The 23,172-nt window shown below is 43.8% G+C and overlaps 1 protein-coding gene across 15 annotated transcripts in view; it reads right to left on the bottom strand.

The window, feature by feature from the left end:
• LOC131120056 (disabled homolog 2-interacting protein-like) overlaps positions 1-23,172 on the bottom strand; it is a 75,407-nt gene that overhangs the window by 25,955 nt on the left and 26,280 nt on the right. For 8 of the 15 annotated variants that reach the window (XM_058065095.1, XM_058065097.1, XM_058065098.1 and 5 more), the window contains 2 exons: positions 16,024-16,145; positions 9,760-9,878 (listed from right to left, as the gene is read on the bottom strand). In XM_058065095.1, coding sequence (XP_057921078.1) covers positions 9,760-9,878; positions 16,024-16,145 — 241 coding nt within the window. Of the gene's footprint in view, positions 1-1,311; positions 3,986-9,759; positions 9,879-16,023; positions 16,146-23,172 lie in introns of those variants that run through there. The other 7 variants (XM_058065096.1, XM_058065103.1, XM_058065109.1 and 4 more) reach the window with 2 other exon arrangements.

Here is a 23,172-nt window from a genome sequence, read left to right as displayed (position 1 = left end):
TCTAGAATGTAATGTAGGCCGATTACGCATGGCCTATCATCCATCCTCGCTATGACACTTGTGACTTGCCATTCTAACATGCATCCGCCTAATTTACAGGCTATGTCATCTCTAAAGCTAGTTAGGGTCCAATTTATTGATCCTAAATATAAGAATAGCTTTGAAACTGAGTGAGCAACCAAAACCGACATAATTGGAGATTTACATGCCAGCAGACTGCAGTTTTTTTATGTTTCATTCTAAAATGCATTATGTTTGTCCTTTACCGTGCTGAAAATGAACACACCGTGACCTGACGATCGGGGGAACATACTGAACCGCGATTACCGCGAGTACCGTTACAATATATTGAACCAACAACATTATGCTTCTATTCTATGTATTGACGAATACCGCTGAGCAGTAGCTACTAATCTTACAAGCGGTCATATTTATCCATGACTGTCATCTTAAAGCACCCCAGTGACATTGATTACTAGCAAAGGGGAATCAAAACGCGATCAAGATATACTAACTGTAAACACGGTAATCATGGACTTGAAGTCAGCCTTGGCTTTGCTGCAACTAGCAGGTTGACCTTTAGAATTCTGATATCTGATATGCCACAGCTTATTTCTATTTATCTACCAAGCTAGGAAGATATATAGTGACCAACAAGATGCTGAGATCATGGTGTGTTTGTACCATCCGAGGACACGGGATGGTGTTCCAACGGCAGGTGTGCTAGGTATGCTAGTGGATAATCAACAGCTTAACATTGTCATCATCACTAAAAGTTGCATTTCAATCCCCAAAGTACAAGGGGTACAAGTAGTACTTTACTAGTAGTAAAGTAGTACTCGAATGTATGAGGAAACCACGGTTCATCAGCACCGACTAAGCACTGAGAGTGGCACTTCTAAATCCTCCCTGCAGATGGGAAGCGACAACACGAGTGGTCAGCATCCTCGGCCGGCTACCATCCCTTCCGCCTCTCAATATGCGACCCCCCTTCCCTCCCCCAGCCTGGTCCGGTTCAGGCCCTTTAGCTTGGCCACGTTGTATGACCTGTCCATCAGGCTGGCTTTGTGAAGCGTTACCGGCCAGCGCCGTCAACACCAAAAGCTTTTCTCTTGGAAGCCTCCACAGGGAAGCCACTTGGGAATGAAATGCAATTATATAATAATGGCAGCTGGAATGCCCACAGGAGTCAGGAGCGTGTCTCTCCCTCACATCCCCTCCCTAGCAAGGGCAGCAGAGTGCAAGCATCCCCCCTCTCTGCCTGAAACAAGCCGAGCGAAGCAACGCACCGAGCGGCGGGATGGAACTCACCAGGCATCGTCAGAATTCCTCGGAGCAATCGAGGGCGGGCAGAGAGAGATGGCCAGGCTGGACTCGAGGGGGAGGGAGAGAATGGAGGAGGAGAAGAAGCCGCAAGGCAGGGATGGATGCTTTCTTTTCAGAGCTCCATGTTTCTTTTTTTTGGTTTGTTTGGTCTCTCTGTCCTCTCGAGCTGTAAGACTGTTGCTCACCTCGGCTCTCGACTTTCTCCTTCGCTCCCAGATTCCCTCTCTCTCCTCTTCCTTTTCCTCCTGCTCCTCCTCCTGCTGCCGCTTGAAGGCAGGGCTGGACAGCAAGCGATACAATGCTGCCTCTCCTCCTGCCCCACTTCCTGTTCTCAAGCCTGTGCAGTCCGTGTGAATTTGCGGTGGAATATTGCAGTATTGTCCCCCTTTGTCCTCTGCCGTCTTTCCCCCCCACCCTGCCTGCCGACTGAGTTGAGCTCTACCTCTCCCTTTCTATGTCACTGATTGACTGCACCTCCCATCTCTGTCTCCTTGCACAGGGAGGAGCCTGACTGTGGTGTGCAAGGCGGGGGATCACATGGATGTGTGCGGTGCAGGCCAGCTTAGCCCTGCCCCCCCCTCGTGTAGCTCCATTGGTGCTCTTTGTCCTGTCAACTCTTGTGCGAGGTGCATTGCTTTTCCTGTCAGCTGTTCCGATGGTTGTTGTTCAGGAGGGGGGTGGCAGCAGTCGGTCACAAAAGAACGACTGGACGACTGCTTTGGCAAGGAGGCCAAGAGCTCTCTTGGATAGAACGTAGCTAGCTAAACTCCAGCTAAAGCGGGAGCGGTAGCTATAGGGAGGTGGCGGGGTGGTTATTTCTAGAGTTGGCACAAATGGATAAAGGACAGCTGTGGCGAGCTCCCTAGCCACTAATCTCCACTCCCTACACGTCTGTAGTGATGTCATCAAACATGACATCATCCCTATTCCTCCGGAGAAATGCTCCCTCGAACACAACACCAGGGCATTTGGAGTCGTACAAATAGGGCTTGGAGGGAAGCAGAAGTCAACGTCCTGGAGCTCCACAAAAAGTACAAACTCACCGGATGTCACGGTCTCCGGTGACGTCAGAAAGCGCTAACCCAGTTTTTAAAAAGTAGCAAGTGTAGCATGTTGCAGATTATAGATCAATTGGAATCCTTCCAGTTGGTGTCTGATGCAAGCCAGTGCAACATTCCCATTTCTACTGCCACAAACTGTAAGATCATTTGATTTCAAATAAGCCAGCTCGGCTTGAGAAATCCAAAAGCCATGCTAAGGAATTGAACATCCTCACAGTAATGGGGCTGAAAGGATTTCTTAAGAAATTCTACAACTACAATAGGGTGACCATATTTTGATGACCAAAAACCTGGACACTCTGCCCCGCAATGAATTCCGATATTCCGATGATACAGGAAGTTTACTCAAGGATGCCTTTAAAGCAGGGGTACACGATAATTATCGGCTCTGGTTCTTCGGACCTTTGTGGTGGCACAGCGGCTACTCGGAGTATGTGTACAGAGCAGCACCCCACTCCATGTGGAACCCTTTCTTAGGTCGACAATCTACAAATAGAAGGGTAATTAGTTAGCTCGGTAGCATGCTACTGGATGTTCAAAGCAGTGGCCGTCTCTTATGTATGTCCCTGCAACCATCCCCAAACCTTCCTGTTGTAAACAAAGAAAACTAGCATAGAAACACAGTGTAGAAGAGCGCCACATTGTAGAAATTTGATGGGATGTATTGTCATATAAATTTTTTTGCTTTTTAAGTAATGGTAATATCTAGTCTGGTGTCATTATCGCAGACCCGATCTTGTGCATCGACTCGTCTTGTGACATGAGTGTGTCATGACGCCCCTACTCTCTACTGCTCTCTGGTAAATGACATCAAAACTGTTTTAGGAATGGGCTCCATTGTCCTGACATCATACTCGCTTCAGGGTTTATTGAAAAGATGGATTTGAAGTATTAGAATTCACAATTTTGGTCTCGGCTCAGTCCTTTATGGTATTGTATTGTGACTCTGTTTTATGGGGCACCAAAATATCAGTATCCCTTTATTGAGGAGTACACGTCGCTTGTTTCAAACGTTAGCTTAGCTTGTAACTTCACAGACTGACTTTGATAATGTGTCGCAAACTGCACGATGTATGGTTCTTCAGAGAGAGAGAGAGAGAGAGAGCGAGAGAGAGGATGACAGATAAGAGGGCCGTCTACTATTTGAACGCTTCATAAATGCACAATCAAGAGTCGAAAGTACACAAAGTAGCTCATAACAGCACTTCAACTCTATGCAATCTTTTCAAGGGTGTGATTGGGAGATGCATGGAGTAGATTTTGAAAGTATTTTTTTTTGTCCAGCTGAAGTGAGCAGCCAGAGGATGAAAGACCACTGAAATGAAGTAGCTTGCATTTCTACATTCCGCGGTGGTCCTGTCCAGCTGCGAGTCAAACACGCACCTTGAGCGTCAATGTTTGTTTGCTAACTAGGTCACAGTGTATCGTCGCCAGAGTCGCAGAACCGTGGTGCCACACATGGCGCTCTCGCTGCTAATTAACTTACACTGCATCCAACCAAAGGGAGCAAATTCAAGCGGCAAGAGGACAGCGTAATATTGTAATATATTGTAATGTGTCCCTATGAATGAACACTAAACTTTTTTTTTAAAGGTATGCCATTTTCCATGCAGACCTTATGATCCAGTTAGCAGGTTTGTGTTTGTGGCAGAGGCAATATCTTCAAAATAAATACTACTAGCATACTATTATGATCGCTGTCCGAAATTGACAATACTGACAACAATGGAAGTATATGTACTGTACCAAACTGAATGGACAATTGGTTTATCGATCGCTTTTGTAATGTGACATTAGCGTAGCTTAAATACCATAGCTTAGCACCCAATCATCCGTATCATCCACATACTGGAACCTCACTTTTTCCGGTTATCATTCCTGGAGTGTATTATTGTGCTTCTAGAAGATCTTTTAATGCCTGATACCTGTGCACGATGCGGACCTGAAAGACTGGGTGGTGAGAGTTCAAACTAGTGCCTGCATGCACGAGGGTTTAGGATGGGTCAAGCAAGCCGGGATGCAGCTTTGATGAGGCCCTCGGTATTCCCATCACGCTCAAGGCTCATACATTACAGCTCATTACTCTACAAGAGAATGAAAGAGCGGAGAATCTTAGCCATGCTCGCGATGCCTCACAGATGCCCGAACAGGCTTGGACATAGAACTCAGAAGCTGGACACGTAAGGGCTTCATAAAATACTGTCCTTTTTCCGTTTTTGTCCAAAGTTTGGTTCGGTTCTCAAACACTGTTGTGGTTTTCGTACAATTATTTTGTGTAGTTGATTGCCCAAACAAAACATCCTAATACCAGAGTCAATCTAGAGTTAGACTGAGCTAGAATGCCGTCGGAATTAAAAATTGTGTATTCTAAAAATTGTGGGTGCATTCCATTAGTAGGGCCCATTTTTTGTCCCAATGTTTTGAGCAAGACAAAACCATTCCGAATGTATTCGAATTGGAACAGCATTCGAAATCATTCTAACTATTCTTACGGTATTCCAAACATTCTGATTGCATTTGGAAAAAAGCAAAAGAAGGATGGATGGCTTCTTTGAGGTGTTTGCAGATAGAAACATTAGCAACAACTGCATTTTTGAACCTTTTGCAAACAATTTAAATTTACTAGTGGTTAGCACGCAGGCCTCACAGCTAGGAGACCCGAGTTCAATTCCACCCTCGGCCATCTCTGTGTGGAGTTTGCATGTTCTCCCCGTGCATTTGTGGGTTTTCTCCGGGAACTCCGGTTTCCTCCCACATTCCAAAAACATGCTAGGTTAATTGGCCACTCCAAATTGTCCATAGGTATGAATGTGAATGGTTGTTTGTCTATATGTGCCCTGTGATTGGCTGGACACCAGTCCAGGGTGTACCCTGCCTCTCCCCTGAAGACAGCTGGGATAGGCTCCAGCACCCCCGCGGCCCTTGTGAGGATAAGCAGTACAAAATGAATGAATGTGAAATAGTAATGGAACCCATGTTCTTTAAAATGCAGTTTTGGATAAGGACACGCATGCAGTATTTCTTTGCAAAGTGACATCGCCAGCTAGTGACCCGGCATGCATATTACAGTTTCTCCAGCCTTTTGTTTTGCTGGTGAGTGACAACACCCAAATCTGCAGTCTGGTCTCAGCCTTTGAGGATGATATTTTTTGCTGATACCACACTAGTCTAGAGATGAATGAAAAGTAACGACTTATATGAAGTCTCGTAATTAGCCCTGCAGTGTTCCGAGAAGACCAGATGGTGGGCGGCAGATGATAGACGCTGTAAGAGGAACCTTTTACAGACGCTTCAATCTGGACACACTCAAGAGCGTCTTTTAAAAGACTCGTAGACAGTAGCTTCTCGAGCAGGACACTATAGATGATACCGATGATGCATGGCAGGCTTGTTTACTGAAATGGGTAAAACACTTCACAAACAAGCCACGCGTGTCCTTGGCAAAGAGAAAAGTAATCAGATTGATGCTTCGCTCTCCTCTACACCTCACATCTTGCTTAAAATTAAAAAAAAGGAAAAGATTCTTGTTTGAATCTCGGTTTAAACCTTTTTGTAGTGGAGTTTGCATATTTTCATCTTTATTGTCTATGGTATTTACTGTTACACTCTCAACATCAATCTGATTGCTGGGGAGAAAGAATCAGCTTGTTAGCTTTCAAAAGAGTCCAAATCCATGCCTCTGCTCCAAATGGTTCAATGACCAACCCATTCTTTAACCTTTCCACCCCAAAAATATGAACACCTCACCATTTATGGCTAATAATAGCACTGTTCTACCTGTAAAAAGCAAAGCTACGGCCTGCTTTCTGCTCACCATAACAACAAAAGCAAGCTTGTGAAGTGTTACCAAGGGATGTGGGGCAGAATCCATAAGCGAGGGGGGACTTAGGAGGGTTGTATATTGGAGTTGGACCACCTGGGGTATGTTTACACAATTTAATAACTCTAAATGTCATCACTTTATTGGATTTATTGATGGATGCCCCCCGTGCGCACAGATGCTCAACCTGCTGCATTGTTGCTGCTGCTTCACAGGGGAATGACATCCAGCCATCAAGAGCTCTTCAATCCTGCCGCTGGAAGTTATTTACTGTCGAGGGGTAAAGCTCAGTAAACACCACTTACGCCGGATCGCCATATGTTATGGCCGCCAATGCAGAGCGGAACAAGGATTCAGGACTGATGCAGACACAAAGCTCAAGACGGAAGGTACGAACGTAGATCGACCAGTCCATCTTGCATTGCATCCTTCCTTCACTTGTCAACAAAACACTAAGGTACAGGCGAGGGATTACTGCAGGGGTGGGCAAATGTTTGACTCGCGGGCCCGCATTGCTTTAACAAAATTTATGGGGGGACCAAACTATAGATTTTACACGTAACAGTCCACTTGGAAGTATTGTATCTGTAAAAGTGTGTTGTGTCCCGTTTTTTCAGGAGCACTTTGTAAACAGCAGACACAAACATCAAATAACAAAAATGGTAAAACGGCTACTTAAACCACCAAAAGTTTGGCTCAAGGTTGTATGTTAAGTTTAAATTATGGTAATGGTAATGGTTTAATTTCATTTGAACATGCATCAGATTACAATTGAGTGCATCCCATAATCAGTTCCCAGTTCCACATGCCCAAAAGGAGTAGGAAGAAGCAAAGCTTATTAAATCCTACCCCTCCATCTGGTACTTTTACAATCAGTAACTGTTACATTTGTTCACTTCCTGCTTTCCATAGTACAGTTTAAGGTTTTTTTTGTTTTTTGTTTTAGTAATGTACTAACCGAAGTACCGAAGTACGAGGTGATAAATTAGTAAATACTTCGGAAAGAACGGACGGGCTGTATTCAAACATACGGCCCATGGGCCGTAGTTTGCCCACCACTGGATTACTGCATTAAAAAAAAAGGTTGTAATATTAGTATTCAATTTGTCCTTATAATTGGCTAGGACTGTGATTGGCTGGCAACCAGTCCAGGGTGTACCCCACCTCTCGCCCAAAGACAGCTGGGATAAGCTCCAGCACCCACCACGACCCTCGTGAGGATAAGCGGTAGAAAATGAATGAATGACTAATTGGCTAGGAAATGTACCGTAGGTTATTGAACAGCCACTTGAGTTGGACAATATGTTTCCTCGCCTAATAAAGGACGACAACAACTGTCTGAAAGTGGCAGCAGCAGATGGTCCATCATGCCAGTAAGCAAACACACAGTTTTATGCAGCGCAGTTGTTAATCTACATTCAGCAGGAGGTATGAGCTCGTTGCTGATTGAGAAAAAAACTATATGTAAATAAATATAGCCGGGCTTTTTTTTTTTTTCCATCCATCTGCTAATATTTCAAAGTAGGAAGTCTGACAATGAAATTCCCAATGAGTCATTGCTGGTGCACATACAAAAGTGTGCAATCGCAAATCAGTTCCAATCAAGCTCCGCCGCCTGCCTTGGCGTGAACACTGCCACCCGGCAAACAAATATTAGCCCCTCATGTGACAATGGTGCTGCAGATGGTAATGTGTTCCTGTGTTACCACCAGCGATACACAATACGGGAACGCTCAGGAAGGATGTAGGCTGGCAGGGAAGACATTTGAATGTGCGCACAGGCGTATTTATTTGTATAATGGGCAAGCGTTGCCCAAAAACACACCCATGCACAACTCCACTCTGCTTGATCATGATATGACACAGCAATCGAACATGTTCACATTTTGTTGCTTTCTTTACATCCTTAGAACATTTGTTGTTTTGGGAAGCATTCAATGAAAGTTTTACTTTTGGGGGACTTTTGACCAATCCTTTTCTGTGCATTCTAAAGATATAAAAACAGCTAAAAAGAGGCAGCAAAGAATGCATGTACTGGCAAGCACTAGTCCACTTTTATCTGTTTTTATATCTTTAGAACGCACAAAAAGACCTCGTGTACATGTCTCTCATAAGGGCACATTTTATGCTAAATTGCACAACCTCAGCTGTATTTTCAATGTAGCATTCAGGTAGCATGCTGTGTGATGTGATGTCTCACAAGTGTGCTTGTATGTTTTCAGCGTTGAACTCTCCCAACAGTAGTTGTGTGCATTTCATTGTGCACAGGAACAATCCAACAGTGTGTTCTGAGCTAAAGATAGAAATGCCCAGCGAGTGTCCATCCTCTGATTAACATGGATGAATATTTCATTTTAGGAGTCCAGCTGCTCCTCATCTGCAGCTCCCTCCCTCGAGTCCGCCTCGGGCGGTCACGTATAACGACTCCCCGAACATATTACGATGAACGCCAAGAGAAAACTACCAAGCACGCAAACAATAACAAGTATTGATTCGTGTAAATAAGCGTGTAATGTGTAATCATGTCCAGCCAATGCAAAGCATCTCAAGGTCTGCTGTGCCGATTTCAGGGTATACAATACCCCCCAACCCCCTATCCCCATCGTTTCATCATCCCTCCTCGCTTGTGCACCAGTTCCCCCTCTACCGAGTTCCATACCCGCAGGGATGCTGTTCCCACCCCGACTCCTCTAGCATCTCGCTCTCATTTTGCCTCTTTTTCATGCATCCTCCATGCATCCCCCCCCCCCCCCCCCCCACCTCAGCCCCCAAAACCACCCATCCTACCACACACACACGTATCACAATACACTTCCCTTCCCAAGGAGCCTCGCAAGTCATCTCCAATCTGTGCTGGATGTGTGAATCATTACAGGGGAGATTGTGTCTTTGCTAAAAAAGGTGTGAGCTCCACATTTGGCTGTCATCGCCGTATCTGGATGGAGAAGGTGTGAGGAAACCTCAACAGAAAGCTGAAGAGATGTGAGGATAAAGGATGAGAGCTTTTTGAAATTGATAACAAGAAGAAGGGTCCATGTGTGGAAGATAGACGCTTGGAGAAGTTCATAGGAGGGCTTGAGAGGAGACAGTGAGACGGTTCTAATGATAAGAGAGAACCAAACGCTGGTTGACCTCCAAGTTGCTCCATTAGCGCTCGTTAGTGTGTAGATTTCCACCAAAGTATGAGCGTCATACAGGTTGCGCAATGTGATGTAAACAATGAAAAATAGAAGCGTAAAGGTGCATCTTCAGTCTAAAAGCCTCTCATAGATGGCCTTCACACACACTCACATAGCACAATTAAGAGTTGCGCAACAGTTACACAGGCTTAACTTTTCACATTCTTTGTGTATTCTGTGTACTTTCATTCTGATCTCGTCATCAGTCTTCTTCATTGGGGCTGGAGTTCAGCGTTGTGATACATAGTGAACTTCTCCAGAAGCAGCTTGTTGTCGTGGAAACTGACCCACAAAGTTAAGTTCCAGGCAGCGACGAGGCTTTGCCCTACCTAATTAGAGAATGAGTGGACCCACATGAGCAAACGGATCTTACCTGTCATTGTCCACGCTCCTGAAGCCGGGGAGGATGTGCCTGAAGCTGGAGTTCCGGTCCAGTTTGGGTTGGCTCTTGGTTCGCTTTATTGAGCCCTTCAGCCGCCGGCTCAGGAAGCCCTGATGGCAGGAAACGCATCCATTTTATTATTGTTTCAGATGTTGGGTGTTGATCAATCATTTCACCTGATATTAATTCATAAAGCGACGAGACGTGAACAGCCCCACTACAGGAGCACCTCTCGCTCATTGAACAACTGCATGTTGTTGTTGCCCCCCCCCCCCCCCCGCCCCTCCAATTGCACGACTGTCTGTGTCGTGTTGTTGTTCAAACACTGTAATCACGTTGGCATGCTAATTCGCCACGTGCACGCCTCTCATTTGACTCTTTGTCTGAAATCTGAGCATGTTCTTCCCCCTCCGAACATCTGCAGTCGCACTCCCCAAGCGCCCCGCCGTCTCCATGGCAACTGTTGGCTGGCATTGGCAGCCAGCGAGGAGGAGAATGTAAAAAAAAAAAAAAAAAAGAAGAAGAAAGAAAGAAATTGGCAGGATGCTGCCAATGTTAACCAGACACAAGCCTGCGTTTATTCAGCACAGAAGCACAAGTTGGATAAGGATGATGATTCACGGGATGCAGAGGATATGCTGAAAGCTCCCGGATTGGAAATGATGAAGCATTCAGGTCCATGTGTGTTTTAGTTTTAAGTGCAATCATTTATTATTTATGAGCTTATCAGTGGTCCTTCTCCAATGAAAAAGTCATTTTTTTTACTTACTGATGCCAAACATCAAGGAAGATGCAACACAGAGGGGGGGATGACTCAACAGATTTGGACTCAAAGATGAAACGTTTTGATGCTGATGCGGTACTTTGTGATTCTTCTTCATTATTAAATTGGTAGACAGCACCTCTCATTGCATTGAGACCATTTTACCTATGGAAATAATATCAATCAAAAATATTAACATAAAATATTTAAATAATTATTGAGCTGATGTGATTATGACATCATACCGATTAAAAATACCTTTGACAAGCGCTAATTTTAAAAATACAGCGCCAATGAGGCGAGCAGGTGAGCATCTCTCTTGATTTGTTCCCTCTTGCTTGTGAGCGAGTGTGCGGTGATGCTAGTCGCTAGCCGGCTCGCGGTGGCGAGGTGTCACTATGCCATTAACGTAGTTCTTAGGCGTAACAATGTTAATAATAACCATGTTGCTGTACCTCGTATGCTGGTCACATGATGTAAATAGTGGGTTGTTGGTACTTTTTGGAGTTTTTTCAGAAGGTTTTGCAAGCAGAATATGTGCATCCTATTACATGCATTAATTAGCTGCTTCTTTTTAGCTGTTTTATATCTCCAGAACACACAGGAAAGATAAAGATAAATTTACCATTTCCACACAGGATGGGAGGAGAACTTTTTTTTTTACTCTATACCATGGCTGACTTCGTGCTGTCTTAAAGTAATGTAATTCGTGCCATTATTGCCGTGTGGTGACCACTACATATCAATAGCATTTTAACATGTTTTAACCAATAATAGATCACAGTTTAATATCTTCTGCTTTAACGGATTCTACTGCATGTAACCTTTTTGTTCAACAACTTGTTTCTGCCACTGCGCGTCTGTTTCCAATCCATTTCCCTCACTCCTGCGACCCAACACACCCTTCTGGGCCTTGTTTTCGTCTTGACTCGCCCTCTAGACAGCTTCTTGTTTACTCTACTCCTCCACATTGTTCTACAGCATCCTCCAAGCTCCTTTTATTTATTTTTTTTTTTTTTACACTCCCTACTGCGGCGTCACCGTGAAATGACCTACCGCTGTCCCAGTCTTCCCATTACCACACCTGTATAATTACCAGCCAGCACATGAATAGGCCGCCCCCGGGCTTTGGAGATAATTAGAGAGCAACTTTACGACAAACAGGCAGCACATCACAGACGGGACGACAGGTGCTTGTCTGTGTTGATTGTCCACAGTTTTGTGAAGAATCCTGAGTGGGGAAACTGTCACATTGATGAACGAACACAAACAGAAACCTCATAAACAAACTAGCATCCTCTCCCATCTGACGGATGGCGAGGACTCGTATTTAAAAAAAAAATAGATGATATTGGATTTGGCAGCAGTGGACGGGGATGACTAAGGGTGTCACGATTCACACAACTAATGAGGCGAGATGATATTTAACATTACGTTTCAGATGAGACAAAATACACTTTTAAAACTAATTTAACTGAATGCAGATGAACTTTGAAAGATTTGATAACTTTGCTTGCATGACCTAATCTTCTTGAGGGTTTTTCCACAAATTAAAACAGGAGTTTTGATGTCGCTGCTATTTCTGATCATTTATGTTGATTACATAATATTAGTATTACATAATACGTTGCCCTTGCATTGTAGAGGGGTTTATGCAGCTTAATTATAATTAATTAATTCTAATGTACACAATTGGAGGCAGAGCTTAACTGTGGGTTGTTGAAAGACTCTCCAACATGTCCTAGGTCTTCCCAAGGCCGCCCATCAGTCGGACGTGCCCTGAACACCTCCCTAAGGAGGCGTCCAGGAGGCTTGACCAAATGCCTGAGCCACCTCATCTGGCTCCTCTCATTGCAGTGTGGTAGTGGTTCTATTGAGAGTTTCTCCCGGGTCCCAGTGCTTGTCAGCTTATCTCTAATGGAGAACCCAGTCACCATACGGAGAAAACTCATCTCAGCTGCTTGCACATCCCATCGGTCATTACCCAAATCCCAGTACTATTGTTGAGGGTAGGGACATAAGTAGATCGACTGGTAAATTGAGAGCTTTGCCTTTTGGCTAAGCTCCCAATTCACCAAAATGGACCGATGTGGAGTCGGCATCACTGCAGACGCCGGACCAATCTGCCTGTCAATTTCATACTCTTTGTTGACCGCTTGTATTCAATTACAGAGAAACACTTCCTGTCTTTCATCGCTACTCGCTAAATATAACGACCATGTCACTAAATTGTCAACACGGATCTCCTGTATGTATGAGATGTGTTATGACGCGAAGTAGGTCACCACAGAATTATTATTAATGAAGCAAGAGACACACTTTACCTTTAATCTTACAATACATTGTCACCTTGGAGCGTCAGTGCTTCGCCAAATGTAACGAGTGGAAACAGAACTAGCTACATGTTCGATCTGACAAATCTTAAGTAACTTTGATTAAATGTAGAGTTGGTTCAGCTTTTTCTTCGACATGAATTGGAAAAAACAGCCATGCGACACTACAGGAACACTGACGTAGCCTGGATTGCAAGGTTAATACTGTGCATAAAGCACTTCAGGTGTGCCCTGCCACTTCCATATTATACTTACTATCATTTATCGTAGTAATTCTATAGCTCACGGTCTGATTGTCTTCTGGCTGCCCCGTTCTCACAAGACAGCTTTTCTTTAAACAAGAAATATCATCACACTTTCATCTTGTCAGATCTTGTGATGTGAGATCTCGTGACACCGCTACAGTGATGAACACAGCTGTGTTACTCCGCCATGTACGACAGGCCTATTTTCTCTCTTTCCATCAGTCCATAAGATGACTGACGCCTACATTAACCCCCAGAAACCCTGAGGGAGGCCAGGCGCGAAGTGCATTTCATTTGCCTCCAGCACCTGCTGAAACAAATGGAAGGAAAATATCTAAAATCCACGGAGGGGAAATGAAGACAGAGACCTGCTGGGTTAATGGGAGGAAAAATACGGTAGAAATAGATACTGGCAAAAAAAATAAAAATACAAGGTCAGGCAAAATGATCACATTTGGAGGTTAAATAAAAAGGAAATAAAGTAAAGAAACAAAAAAGTGTTTTTATTTTCGAAATGTACATATAGGCTGCACGGTGGACGAGTGGTTAGCACGCAGACCGCACCGCTAGGAGACCCGGGTTCAATTCCACCCCCGGCCATCTCTGTGTGGAGTTTGCATGTTCTCCCCGTGCATGCGTGGGTTTTCTCCGGGTACTCCGGTTTCCTCCCACATTCCAAAAACATGCTAGGTTAATTGGCCACTCCAAATTGTCCATAGGTATGAATGTGAGTGTGAATGGTTGTTTGTCTATATGTGTCCTGGGATTGGCTGGCCACCAGTCCAGGGTGTACCCCGCCTCTCGCCCCAAGACAGCTGGGATAGGATCCAGCACCCTCGCGACCCTCGTGAGAAAAAAGCGGCAGAAAATGAATGAATGCATGTATCAGATCATTTTTCCTGACCCTATGATATGTATATATATACAATATATACATATCCAAAAAGACAAATACTGCTGTGATCAGTGTTTGTGTCCTTGAATTGTCATTCCATGCAGGCTTAAGTGGAATACTTGTGTCCTTACCCTTCAGTAAGTATACCGTGTACACTGTAATTAGTCCATTTTGCCAGTACCACTTGAGTTAGTCCCTCCTCTTTTGCTATGAAGCCAAGATGGCGATTGTGGAGGGTGGGATCTGCCCATCAATGTACACTTGGAACTTATCGTACCTTGATAAAACTCACTTCCTGACACTCGAAGAGTCACGCAGGACATTGATTTGCTTGGCTTATTGAGTCTGATGATTTTATTTACAATTTGATTTGAAATATCCATTTTACTTCACACAGGAAGCAGAAACACCTATATTCCAGTCATATGCTGCCCCCTACTGGCTTGGAGTGTTTCCCATCAAATCAACCAGTGTGACAGAAACCTGCGGTGGGTGCTAGCTAGCTTTGCTCCTAGCTTAAGTGTGTGTGAATATGTGATTATTCAGCCTTTTTGTGGCCATAAAGCTCACTCTTACTTTACTTTTACCCCCTCCCGTGCTGAGCTGCTCCTTGCTTTTTTTCCCGTCGACCTTTTTTGTCATCTTCTTGTCTAAAAACTAGATACTTACCTGGCAGATCAGACCCCTTGCTGAGGGTGCTTTAAGATTCGCCCCGTGTAGTCTTAGTCCTCCCGACATGAACGACCATTTTATTCTTTCCTGGATTATCCGCAGAGAGTTATTTTGAGATTTTTCATACCAATTAGGACATTGATTTTTGACGACGGGGGAAGAGAGTAGTACGCGAGCTCTCGGCTTCCTTCCCGAGCGAAGAACGTGACAGAAAAACATTTTGACAGATTTAGCTCAGGGCTTAGGAGGAGCACTTTGCATGTCACCGCGACGCTTCATGGATGGGGGGGGGGAGAAAGCGGCATAGTGTGGTTTGTTGTTGCTAAAAGTGGGATGTGCACCAGGCGACGTATTTGTGCTCGCATTCCCATTGTTCACTCACTAGATTACAAAGGCTTTCCAAAGATGGATACTCTAAGTATAATTGAGTTAATTAGTGTGTCATTACAGTGTCACATTCCAGATGTAAACTGTAAAATTACCTTCTTTTTTTAAAATAAAAAGCTTGGTCTACCAAAATAATAATATAATACAATAATGAACGACTGGTAAGTCAGTCAGAAAAACGCATTTCCCTTCGAAAAAAACGACAAAGATAATCATTTATCGGCATTATTGTCATCAGGATGTGATTATGGAATGGAATGGCCTTTATTGTCATTATTGGAGAATTGGAGAGCTTCTCCTTTCAGTGCAATAGTCAAGTTCAAAAAGTAGAGTAAAAAAAGACAGTTTAACAAGATATATACACAAGATATCCAAGATATCCACATAATATTGCACAGGAGCATATACAGGAGCAGACATATTGCAGATATATTATTATATTATTGTACCATGTTAAAAAGTCCTGACTCTCTGCCTAACGTGTATTTCTCTCTACTGTTTCACCCCTGAGCCTCCCGCCTCATTTTTTATTTATGCGGCCGCTAATTGCTAATTAGCTTCAAATTGATGAGTCATCACTGAATTTTTTTGCTTCGTTAACTTAATGGCTTCATTGTTTATCTATGAAATTAAAGGTGGCGCAGCGCATATTGCATTGGAGTAAGAGCACTCACTCTGTGTGTGTGTGTGTGTGTGTGTATGTGTGTGCGTGTGTGTGTGTGTTGCATATTGGCCGGGATGCCTTTGATGTCATGCAGGTTGAAATGAAAGAGAAATTCACGTAGGACTTGCTCGGACACGCTCGACGGCATGCTGAACTTAAACCCGAGGACGGTCCACATCAAAAGCGCCGTTTCAACTTCAAAAGTAGAAGCGGGTCGGCGCCGGGTCCATCTGTACGCCAGACCGGACGGACTCGGGGCGATAAAGCGAGAAGATGTGACACAAGAACACACTCACAGTACTCACGGTGACTCTGAAAGGCGTAGCGGCGGCAGATGTGGTCTCCATGCTGGGCGGGTTCTTGTCCGACGGGCTGCCCGGCATGCTGCGTCGGCGCCCGGTCCTCTCTGGAGGGGACTCTGCAAACACACGGAAGTCTTTACTCGGTGGAATTAAAGTGCAAAGAAAGTACAAATGGCATATTCGCTTGAGGTTAAATGAGGAGAAACTGCTAAGCTAAACTATGTTGTGCCTTCTATCCTACCTAAGCTAATCGCCCACTAGCTTCACATTTAGCATAGCCACACATTAGATATTTACATTCAGAGCCGTTAAAACAAAAGTTGAGTGTCTCTAATAAGAGATTTCCACCACACAAAAAGCAGATAAATAGCAATTAGGCCTAGTCCACCAATTAGCCTACAGCGCTAAACCACAATCTGTCTCTATTATCCTCACAAATGACATGTTTGGGAATGGATCCGGAGACCCCACACAGAGACCTGAAAGAGCTGCGTTGGTGCTGAAAGTCAGACAGTGAACGTGGATGCGGCAAATCCGGACATGTCCGGCTGGAATGTGTGGGATGTTGGAACGCAATCCTCCACGGATGTGGGACTAGCACCCACCGTAGGTATGTCATCGATCAAATCGGGTCAAGCATTAAAAGTCCTTTAATTTGACAGCCAACTCACTTACTTGGTAATGGTAATGGTTTAATTTCATCTGAACATGCATCAGATTACAATTGAGTGCATCCCATAATCAGTTCCCAGTTCCACATGTCCAAAAGGAGTCTAGTACTTTTACAATCAGTCACTGTTACATTTGTTCACTTCCTGCTTTCCATAATACAGTTTAAGGTTTTTTTTTTTTAATATATATATTATTATTATTATTTAATAATACACCTCGTACCGAAGTAGGAGGTGATATGAGCATCCAATGACATAATGTGTACCATAGTAAGTGTCAATATAGTGATATATATAGCACATCATGACTGGTAACGACCCCCTGTTGTTTTACCATTGACAAAACCAATTTGTGTGATGATTTGTAGAGTCTACATAGAAATGTGATTCCAAATTGAAAGGGAACGTTGAATAAACTTGATATACCAATATCGGAAGTGGGAAAATACATACAACTAGCAATGAAGCCTCATTTTTGGTGACAGGTTTTCACCATTGCGTCGTTCGGGGATTGTAAGTACCTACTAGCCACTACTCAGCCATTTAAAACAACGCTAGCCTAACCAAAGTCTGGAATAGTGAGAGCTGTGTTTGTTGAAATCCGACTGGTTCAAAGGGGGAAGTGTTTGGTTCTTGTAAACTACCACAGTTCTCGTTGTCGGGGAGAAGTGCAATTGTTGCTCTGAGGAACGTGCGGTCATCATAACCCATCATAACAGACACATTGTCCGTGTTACTACCAGAATAGTTGTTATTCAAGACAATATGCACATTTACATTAAGGACAGACATGGATATCCTTTGATGTTCACCCATTCTACAAATCCTCGCAAAACCAAGATTATATACATAATATGCGCTCTTGCAAGATTTCCTTATTTGTCAGCGCTAGCCCCCTGCTGTTTAACAGGCCTCTCTGCGTACTTAGCGCGGGGTATAATTGGCTAGGAATCGCACGTCTTGCTGTGCAGATTGCCGCTTTCCGTCGCGAACCTCCCACTTCTTAGCCTCTTCGGCGTAAACACAACGCGGAACAGACGTCGGCTCTGGCCACACCAGTCGGATCTCTTTCCATGAGGACCATCTGCATCCGCTATCTCCGATCCGATGCCTTGTCAGTTCCATTTGTTTAGCTTTGATTATGCTCATGAAAAATCTTTTACTTCCTGTAAAGTTTGAAGCTTTTTTCAAGTGGAGTTGAGTGCTTGATCAGGTGTATAAAAAAAAGGGTGATAAAACATTTAATCGTCCGGCCGCATCCCGTATTGCAACAATAAAGTGTTAATTGTCTTTAACAGATTTACCGCAAAACCTTCAGGAACCAAGAATGCTTTCAGGACGCACACAAAAACACAATTGTCGTTCAACACATGCGCCTCCCATCTGCCTGCAATGTTTCTCCGTGAATGAACGGAAGCTCTTCCACGGTCTTAACCTGCTCCCCCTTTCCTACTGCAAATGGCAAACAGATCCTTGTGTCGGGTCCTTATCTTAGACGTGGGTCCTAAGCGCTGTCCAGAAGGAAGCCATCAAAGGTTCTGCTTTGAAGCGGATGCTTTCACTGACGTAGTTGTGGCGACCGTGAAGGAGTAAGATCTCAACAAGTATGGAAAACGTGCAAAACATGTGAATGTTTGTTGGGCGTAGGAATCCCTGCATGTTAGACGTACAATAAAAATTACATTTGGTTGACCGGTTGTGACCTTGGCTTACGTTAAATGACTTTGAGCTGATTCGAGACCTTGGTGGTTATTTGCTTTTGTGGCAACTCCTTGAACCATGGTGCTATTTCCAGTCCAGGTACAAAATACACATTTCATTGAAGTAGTGGACAGATACTATTTGAAAATGTCAAATTCCGGCCTGGGACTGAAGTTCATTGGCCTTCAGCAGACACCTGATAACAACGCCGTCTCCTTTCCCTGCTTCCTTCCTTCCATTAGCTTTCAGTAATATAGGTCAAGTTGCATATTTCCGCTGTGTTTCTCGAGCAGGAACGCTCCATCTATTGTCAGTTAACATTCCATCCTTACAACACAGGACATTCCCATTTGGCCAGAGACAAAGACTATGAATGGGAATAAAAGTGTAAGCAGACAGGTGGGGACAAGTCCCAAACTTTTTGTGAAAGGACGGTAAAGTGGAGATGTAACATTTGCTGGCAAGCATGCCGTGCTTTTGCCAAGAGCAATAGGCCGTGTCGTTGTTTTATTTCCTCGCCTGAGGAGCTCAGCCCTGATTATTGTGAGCCAGTTTGTTGCTATTTCATCTGACAACACGCTCACAAAGTCGACTATCCACACACACACACACACACACACACAACTTCCTCTGTGCTCTCCTGGAGTGGAAGTCTAGTTCCGCGTACGCATTCTATAGCTACACTTCCTCAAGTTCTAGTTAGAGGAGTTTTTTAGATCCAAAAATGAACAACAACAACAAACATCACTCGTCACCAAGATAGTGCTCGGGTGTTGCAACTGCACTCCATCTTTTAGTTATTTGGAGAGGAAGCCACCGCAGACAAAGCACAGAAACTTCAAACACAAAAATGCAAAAAATACTATAAAACGCTTACATGTGATGGCACTTCCCAGCGGATTCCAGCAAAAACAAAATGTAAGGGTTGTGGTTTTAGATGCTTTAACTATTACTTTTCTTAGCCACCCCCAAGAAGTTATCTTTTCCTTAAGGAAACAAGGAAGGATAATAATAATAATAATAATAATAATGCTGGACGATTATAGCACCTATGAAAGGTCGAATCAGATAGCTAGCATGGTGAGATGTAATATAGTCCCCCCATATTAAATCAACCCTACATTTGTACTGTATTGTCAAATTAAGTTAAATCTGTCAAATTAAATTAAATCTGCTTTCATAACAATTCAAGGTAGACGGATCATCACGTGTACAAAATCTTTTATTTTGCTACTTCACACAAATACTGTCGGTAATCCCCGTATTTTTCAACACTGCACTTTTAGAGCTTTTTAACCAAGAACAGCTGCCCATTTTATGGAAAAGCAAAGAATGTCGACTTGAAGCAAGATGTTGATGGTGCTCATCAGTAAAAGTGACCCCCTGTTGTTTTAATCAACATTTAATGCAACACTTGGACACAAGAAGGTGATAAATAATAAAGAGTCCGAGCAAACAGCCTGGCAATGACAAGAAGCCGACACCCTCAGGGCTTAAAAATACCATCCACAGAGAACCAAGAGTCTTTTGTTACGGCAGGAACAAACACACTTTGAAGTTGTCCAACTTCGTGGTCACTTCAACGATCTTATAATAGATGATTTGATTTGCCCTCGGTGCTTCTACAGTGACAAAGCAAAGCGGATTTCCAAAATAAGGTTCTTGTGTTTATTTCTAAGGATTCTCACATGACTGCTCAAATGATCGCACATGGTTGGTACACCTCAGGTTAAAGGTTCCTCACAGTCTAATTGTCAAGAATCTTCTCCATTTTAATCAAGAGAAGCATCCTTGAGGTGATGCTAACCTCCTGGTTTGCCACTCTTCCATCATCGTTTGGTATTTGGGTGGTGTAGTGATAGCTGCTGGTTCCCTTCCAAGTACCACAAACTCAGAACTCCTGCATACATTGAGACCAGAAGAAATGGTGTGGTCTGATTTCCTTGCCCAGAATCCTTATTGGGACTCTTTTGTCAAGAACATCACAGACATGGAACATCAGAGTTCCGAAGAGCACTAGACTAGTTTGAGATGTAAAAGAAAACTAGGGTCAGGAAAACCCAACAGTCCTCCAACGGTCTGAAACCGAGCGTTTCGAGCCATCCCAAACTTCTTTCAGGCCTCACTTCCAAATGCGCAAACCTCATTATCTGAAACTACGGCATCATTTAACACGTGAATGCAACATTCTAACTACATTTATAGGTCAGAAGCATAGAAAAAACAAAATAGGTTCCCTTTAAAAACCTGCTTGAGTCTGGGAGTTGACAAATGAGACTGTGGTTACCAGTGAATCTAATTTAAGATCAGTCTGAATTGACAGAACACAGAAGACTTAAAACGCCTTTGGAAACTTTTCATGCGCTGTTTAGATCCTCTGAGGAGACGTGCAACCAGAAAAGCAAAAATCACAGGGCTGTCAGAGCGTGTTGACTGTGTTCTTTCCACCTGAAACACAGACGACATCTCTCGGCCCAACCCGCCTCCATCCTTCTCCCCCAGAAATACTTTTCCTTGCCCCCCCACCCTCCAGTGCGAGACAACCAGAACCTGTTTTGACGGGCTACGCTGAAAGTGGAGTCTAGTCTATTGAATATAAATCTGTGAATTAACGTCAATCAAAAAACAATGTGCAAGGCCATTTTTACTCTTTCCAAAGCGCACAAAGTCTCATTAGTCACGTCAGTCATCTGACAGGCGCTTGAACAGTGATCCGTGTAATAGGGGTCACATCGGCACACAGAACACATTCAGGCACATTTTTGTGTTGTCAGGCTTTATGGCTCACTATAAAACACACGTTGGCATGTGCGTGTGTGTGTACACACAGGTTACTGTAATGTGCTAACACTGTACCGTTCTGGACTCTTGACCCCTAAGATGTAGTATTTACTCAGCGCCGAGACCATAGACTGATAAAGATGGTGGTACGCTGTCTCCTTGGATTTACTCTGTGGACTTAGATGGACTTTCATGATCCAGGCCAAAGAGAGTCGCTTTTTTAGCGTGATTAGATCCCTCTAGACATGAAATACCACTCTTATAGTCACTTTTACACTTGTATTACCCAATATAGTTGTCATAATAAGAGAAAATAAGACATCTTAGACATAAATAAGACATTCCATTGACTCACATATCAGCAATGAAGCATACTCAGGGGCTGTCGTGTCAATACAATGTTACTGACACCCAGTGGCCAGTGCGGTACAATACAACTGCAGTGAACATTCACACAGCAGCTGCTGTCAGCCACAACTCAAGTGGTTTGAGTTGTGACCGCAATTCTGCAGTAACACACCTTAAATACCAGTAAATACCTATATTTGTATTTTTTTGTTCATTTGTCCATTTGTATGATTGAAAATCTTTAATTTGGGCCAAGATGACCTACATATGTTTCGACTAAGAAGAAGCCATATTCAACCACCAAAAAGTGATCATTCATTCATTCATTCATTTTCTACCGCTTTTTCCTCACGAGGATCGCGGGGGTGCTGGAGCCTATCCCAGCTGTCTTTGGGCGAGAGGCGCAGTACACCCTGGACTGGTGGCCAGCCAATCACAGGGCACATATAGACAAACAACCATTCACACTCACATTCATACCTATGGACAATTTGGAGTGGCTAATTAACCTAGCATGTTTTTGGAATGTGGGAGGAAACCGGAGTACCCGGAGAAAACCCACGCATGCACGGGGAGAACAAAAGTGATCATTAATGAATGAATTTTTGAAAAAACGCAATACAGTGAGGGTACGACCAAAATATGCGCGAGTGATACCGCACAAAGTAGAGTGTGTGTACTTGTCTAATCTAGCAGTGGCATGCTTCAGTCTCTACGGGAAGAAGTGGAGGATGTTAGTCGAAGGAAGTTTGTGTTTGTGTTCAGGGCGACACAACGGCAGGCTGAAATCCAAAATGACTTAGCAAAGACCCAGATGGCGTGACGCAGAGACACCTCATGATGAAACTTGGCTGGGCTCTGCGCTTCTATACCATGCACTTTTTGCTGCCATTCCTATAAACACCTCTGCCTTTCTCCTTCATGTAATCTGAGCCCATATTTATGCATTAACGTGGGATTAGCCTGCACCTGTCCCTGTTATTGCAGTCTTTGTGGCGCTCAGAAGAAGCGTGGCTCATCATCTGGCCGAGTACCCAGGCTGAGAGGCCGAGAGAGGACGCAAGGATGAAAGTTAGCTCACGGTTTTGCTTCACTGCTAATTTACTATGTCACATTTTCAGTGAGCAAACAAGATTGAGCGTATTTACTGTAGGATTTAATCATCACACCGTCTTCGCCTTTCATCTAATGCTCTTCTGCTGTTAAGCTTAACTGTTGAGTTGTGTCAATCCCATTAATCATGTCAAAAAAACTACCTCAGAAAGGGATGCTATGAAAGGTTTAAGAGACGGCAGAAAAATGTAATCCTATTGCATTTTTTCTTAACTTTAACCAGTTGGAATTTGGCCGTCGACTCTTCGAGAGGAGAACTGTGCATGAACATCGCTGACAGCTGCGAGATCTGCCCACACAGACAGTAACTAAACTTGGATGAAAACACTTCACATCTTCGGGGAGATAAAACGTCTAAGAGAGCTATGTAGGAAATTCTGAAAAGTAGGACTATTGCCTAAGAAGCTTCAAAAACAAACTAGCTTGGATAAGAGAGAACCCCCCCCCCCCCCCCTCTGCCCACATGTAACAAAGCAGGCGGGAGAAGGGGAAACAGACTGATATGAGACTTTCCATCCACACAAAACAA

Source organism: Doryrhamphus excisus, chromosome 2 (assembly GCF_030265055.1).
Source record: "Doryrhamphus excisus isolate RoL2022-K1 chromosome 2, RoL_Dexc_1.0, whole genome shotgun sequence".
Classification (NCBI taxonomy): Eukaryota; Metazoa; Chordata; class Actinopteri; order Syngnathiformes; family Syngnathidae; genus Doryrhamphus; species Doryrhamphus excisus.
This window is presented reverse-complemented; position numbering and strand designations above follow the sequence as displayed.